The following is a 5,570-nucleotide window of genomic DNA, read 5'->3' as shown; positions in this document are numbered from 1 at the left end:
TAGAACCTTGCCACATGAGGTGGAGGAGCCTTCACTGTGATATCCACTCACCTGAACTCTTTAAATGGTAGTAACCATTGGGGGAGAGGTGAGGAGAGACTGAATAAATGTCAGACAGAGTAACAGTTATAGTTTAAAAGCAGCAAAGAATCCTGTGGCACTTTATAGACTAACATGTTTTGGAGCATGAGCTTTCATGGGTGAATACCCACTTCGTAGATGCATGTAGTGGAAATTTCCAGGGGCAGGTATATTTATGCAAGCAAGCTAGAGATAATGAGGTTTGTTCAATCAGGGAGGATGAGGCCCTGTTCTAGAAGTTGAGGTGTGAAAACCAAGGGAGGAGAAACTGGTTTTGCAGTTGGCAAGCCATTCACAGTCTTTGTTTAATCCTGAGCTGATGGTCTCAAATTTGCAGATGAACTGAAGCTCAGCAGTTTCTCTTTGAAGTCTGGTCCTGAAGTTTTTTTGCTGCAGGATGGCCACCTTAAGATCTGCTATAGTGGGCCAGGGAGGTTGAAGTGTTCTCCTACAGGTTTTTGTATATTGCCATTCCTAATATCTGATTTGTGTCCATTTATCCTTTTCCGTAGAGACTGTCCAGTCTAGCTGATGTACATAGCAGAGGGGCATTGCTGGCATATGATGGCCTATATTACATTGGTGGACGTGCAGGTGAAAGAACTGGTGATGGTGTGGCTGATCTGGTTAGGTCCTGTGATGGTGTCGCTGGTGTAGATATGTGGGCAGAGTTGGCATCGAGGTTTGTTGCATGAATTGGTTCCTGAGCTAGAGTTACTATGGTGCGGTGTGCAGTTACTGGTGAGAATATGTTTCAGGTTGGCAGGCTGTCTGTGGGCGAGGACTGGCCTGCCACCCAAGACCTGTGAAAGTGTGGGATCATTGTCCAGGATAGGTTGTAGATCCCTGATGATGCGTTGGAGGGGTTTTAGCTGGGGACTGTATGTGATGGCCAGTGGAGTCCTGTTGGTTTTTTTCTTGGGTTTGTCTTGTAGTAGGAGGCTTCTGGGTACATGTCTGGCTCTGTTGATCTGTTTCCTTATTTCCTTGTGCGGGTATTGTAGTTTTGAGAATGCTTGGTGGAAATTTTGTAGGTGTTGGTCTCTGTCTGAGGGGTTAGAGCAGATGCAGTTGTACCTCAGTGCTTGGCTGTAGACAATGGATCGTGTGATGTGCCTGGGATGGAAGCTGGAGGCATGAAGGTAGGCATAGCGGTCGGTAGGTTTTCAGTATAGGGTGGTGCTAATGTGACCATCACTTATTTGCACCGTGATGTCTAAGTGTCCCGTGTAGATTTAGTTATAGTTTATTCTTCCTTATCTCCACTAAAAGGTGTTGGTGTGCAAAAAACAAAATTGTGCATTGCGTCTCAGTTATGGATCTGGAAAATACAAGTTATATGCAGCTTGGCACAACACAATTATTTGGCTGGCTCTTTGGAAGCTGCTGTTTAGGCTCTTCAGAATCCCTTAGGGTCATATACATGTTTTTGCATTTGATCCAAGGCAGCCTATTATGAATTTTTCCTATCTCTTAAATGATAACAACATGAGTTTGAATCCAAGATCTTCTGCACTACAGCACAGATCTCTATCACTTGAGCTAACCAAGTAACTCCATTAGCTTACCTCAGCAATAGTATACTGTTATCATTCTGACAGCATGTTACAGTTACAAAACAGTTAAGATAGTCTTCATCAAGACTTTAACCCAAACAATAAATAGAAAATGAAAAATGGCTCTCTTCCTACTGTCAGAGTTGTTACGGAGGTCTAAAACCCTTTGCCAAATTACTTTTCCAGGAATCTTCCTTAATTAACAATTTCATTCTGATTAGAAGCTAAACTCTCACTCACAACTTACCTGATTTAGAAAATTCCTTACTCAAAACATCCTTCAGGACAAATGACTTTTTGTTGCCACACACTTTCTGCTGCGCGCGCGTGTGTGTGTGTGTGAGAGAGAGAGAGAGAGATATGCACATCTCCCCTTTAAGTAGCTGACCCCAGTCTTAAGTACACTGCCTTGTTAATTAGATCAGCTTGCTGAGACCACAGCTGCTGCCTGGAAGCTCCCTCTATCCTGAATCCTGTCGTGTGTCCCCCCTGCTCACATAGGGAGTCTGGGTACCTACCTTACAGCTGTGAATTCCACTAAGGGTATGTCCAGACTACTCACCGTATCGGCGGGTAGTGATCGATTTTTCGGGGATCGATATATCGCGTCTCATCCCTGAACGCGCTCCCGTCGACTCTGGAACTCCACCGGAGAGAGCGGCAGTAGCAGAGTCGACACGGGGAGCCCCAGACGTCAATCTCGCACCGTGAGGACCCGAGATAAATTGATCTAAGATACTTCAACTTCAGCTATGCTATTCACATGGCTGAAGTTGCGTATCTTAGATTGATACCCCTCACCAGAGTAGACCAGCCCCTATCTGCACAAGTCCCTTTGTGAATCTAGCCCTATGTTTTATTTCTTTTTGTTGTTTTTGTTGTTTTCTCTAATAAAAAATAAGTTCATTTTAAACTAAATGGATGTTCTTTGAATATGGAAAAACATGTGATGTGTGCTCTTAAGATATAAGGCAGCACTACAGCTCGGCTGCACAAGCCCTTTCCAACTTCTGTTTTAATAACTGCAGCCAGTTAAATGAACAGTGTCTGCCTTAAACTACCCTGATAATTAACAGTGATACCATTAGAACTCTGTGGTTGCCATATCCTCTCAGGAATGCTGAATCACTTTGGAGTGTGCACCTTCACCCCTGTCACACCAGGCCAGTGGCACCATCAGTCCAATGGCACCACCTTTTTTTAAAGGTTATAGGTGTTAAAATACTACTTAGAATACATACATACAGCGTTTTCCATTTTACAAGCACCGTACAACCATTAATGAACCCTCACACCATTCCTGTGACCTAGAGCAAGTCTACACTACAGCACTACATCAGCACAGCTGCACTAATGCAGCTTTGCCACTGCAGTGCACCTGATGAAGAAGCACTATATTAACGGGAGAACGCTTGCCCGTCAACATAATTGGTCCACCTTAGTGGGAAGCATAAGCTATGTTGGCAGGAGAGTGTTTCCTGCTGACACAGTGCGGGTGTGGACAGTGCAAAACTTGCATCAGTCATAGGGTGGCTTTTTCATACCCCTGAGCAATGTAAGTTAGATTGACTTAAGCGGTAGTGTAAACCTGCCCTTAGATAAGTGTTATTACCATTTTATAGATGGGAAAAGAGAGACATAGACAGGTTAGGTGACTCACCCTAGGGCACACAGAAGACTAGTGTCAGAGCTGGCATAAGAACAGAGTTGTTCCTAAGCCTGAGTTCAGTCACTTAAATCAATCTGCCAGACTGGGCTGACGTAAAATCCTCATTGTTTGTAAAGTCTTTTTAAAAGCATGAAAGAAACATGTTTTCTCTGTCAATGTTGTCCTTTTTCATTCGGCCACAGTGGTTTGGTTTGTTGCTGTTTTTAACAACGCTGTAATGAATGTGTTCCCCCCCCCCCGGAATTTGTGGCTCTCTTTTTTGTTCAACATCATCATCATCATCATCACTGAAGTCGGCAATTAATCTCTCAAGGAACAGGATTTGTTAACTCATGCTCCCTCTGCTGGCTCTTAAGTAGCAGAGCACAAAATGTGATAGATACTGCATTAACAACAGATTAAGTTTGTTAATCATCTCATTGCACTCAAAAAATGTGTTTCAGGCTGCAAGGTGGATGGAAAAGTAGGGCATTCATAGATTTGAAGGCCATAAGGGACAATTATGATCATCTAGTCTGACCATCTGCGTAACAGAAGCCATAACTTCTGGTTAAACTAGCTGCATACATATCATTTAGAAAGACAGCCAATCTTGAGTTAAAGATTTAAGTGTCAGGTGCTGATTACAGTAGGAAAAACTCAATTAAATGAACAGGTCAACAGTGAAAAGTTAAATACCTATTTTGAAAGAAAATAAAAATATATAAAGTTCACGTATATAGAAGACAAATGATGGCAGTCAGCAACCGTAGAGTGAACCAACAGTTCACTTCAATGTTGCTTCTGTAGCAATGTCTTGTAATTATTAGGAATAACTTTATGTGAAAATCACTAATCACATACTTTGTTTTGGTGCCCCTATGTTCCAATACCAACATATTAATGTCACTGCAAATCCAGAGTGCTCCTTGAACACACAAAGTCACTGGGCTACTATGTTTATCTTGTAGCTATGCTCCAGCTTTCTCTCATGCAGCTCAAGTCTATTATCAGAAAACACCGTAACATCCGGCATCACAGGATGTTTGTAAGAAAGGGAAAAGGTCCCACTCATCAGCAGCAAGATGACAGACGTGATCCCGACAGGAATAGCAGCACCAGCTTCCTGTGCTTCTGAGCTGGAGGGCATGTAGAAAGAAGGAGGAAATGGGATAGCACAATTGTATGCTACAGAATAGCAATTCCAGGTCACTGGAATTAAGACACAGACACCCACAAATATTTTCAAGATAGAAAAAAGCTGATAGTCTGAATTTTGAGAAGAATTCCCATATAAATATTCCTCAGAGCAAAGACAGTGGAAGCTTTTCCTAGTGCCCCCAGGACTATACCAGCCAACACAAGCACCCGGGCAACAGAAATTTCCTGGGGAATGAAGGCATCATTGAAACAGAATCTGTGACAGAACATTATCCAAAGTTCTCTGGAGACTTTGCCATGACTGTTAAAACAAACTTTCCAGATTCCTACCCAAGCGATGCCAGAGGAGATAATGGTGGTGTTACTTGTATGCCACACTCTCCAATGCATTTGTCTCTTTGAGATGATGCACAGGATCCAGCCTAACATACCTAAAGAAAGGCCAATTATCTGGAGGTGAAAACTAGTGGCCAGGGAGGTCATGGTCTGGAGATTTTCAAGGAGTGCCCAGATCCTGTCATGGGCAAATGCAGACAAGTGCAGGTCCACTGAAATGAAGCAGAATATAAATAAAATAATATAGTGTATCTTTAGACCCACACACAGACCCACACACATTAAGACATATGGGGCCAGATTAACGCATAGGCAAAGCCAGGCACGTGCCTAAGTCCCAAATTCACGGAGAGGCCTCTCTCTCATTTTTTTGCTCTTTCATATTAGCCCCAGCCATTGTCATCCATCCTACTGCCATGTTGTTTTTATTGATTATAGGTATTATCATAGTGCCCGGGAGCCCATTCCTCTTCGCTTCCCTTCTTCTCTTCTCTGTGTGCCCTTGCTTACCATAATACTCCATTTTCTGTCCACAATCCTTTCCCATCTCTGCATCTGACCCTCATTTCCAGGGACCCTAGAAATCCGTTTGCCACAGAAAAATGTGGAATTTGGTTTTTAATTTTTATGTATTTATTTATTTTATAGAGAATCTTTAGCAATTACATTTTGTGGGGAAAAAAAACACAACATATGTAGAATCCTGTTTATCTGGGCTTCCATTAGTCATCTTGAACCACCAACCGCCCGGGGCTGAGAGCCCTGGAAGGCTAGTGGTTCAGTTAATA

General features: G+C 42.8%; 1 protein-coding gene across 1 annotated transcript; it reads right to left on the bottom strand.

Annotated features, from left to right (window-relative positions):
- Positions 1-4,228: 4,228 nt before the first annotated feature.
- LOC115643446 (claudin-34-like) lies at positions 4,229-4,929 on the bottom strand. The gene is given in 2 exon segments (XM_030547532.1): positions 4,229-4,518; positions 4,521-4,929. Coding segments are annotated over 2 exon segments (699 nt in total).
- Positions 4,930-5,570: the final 641 nt, after the last annotated feature.

This window comes from Gopherus evgoodei, chromosome 1 (assembly GCF_007399415.2).
Source record: "Gopherus evgoodei ecotype Sinaloan lineage chromosome 1, rGopEvg1_v1.p, whole genome shotgun sequence".
NCBI lineage: Eukaryota > Metazoa > Chordata > Testudines > Testudinidae > Gopherus > Gopherus evgoodei.
This window is presented reverse-complemented; position numbering and strand designations above follow the sequence as displayed.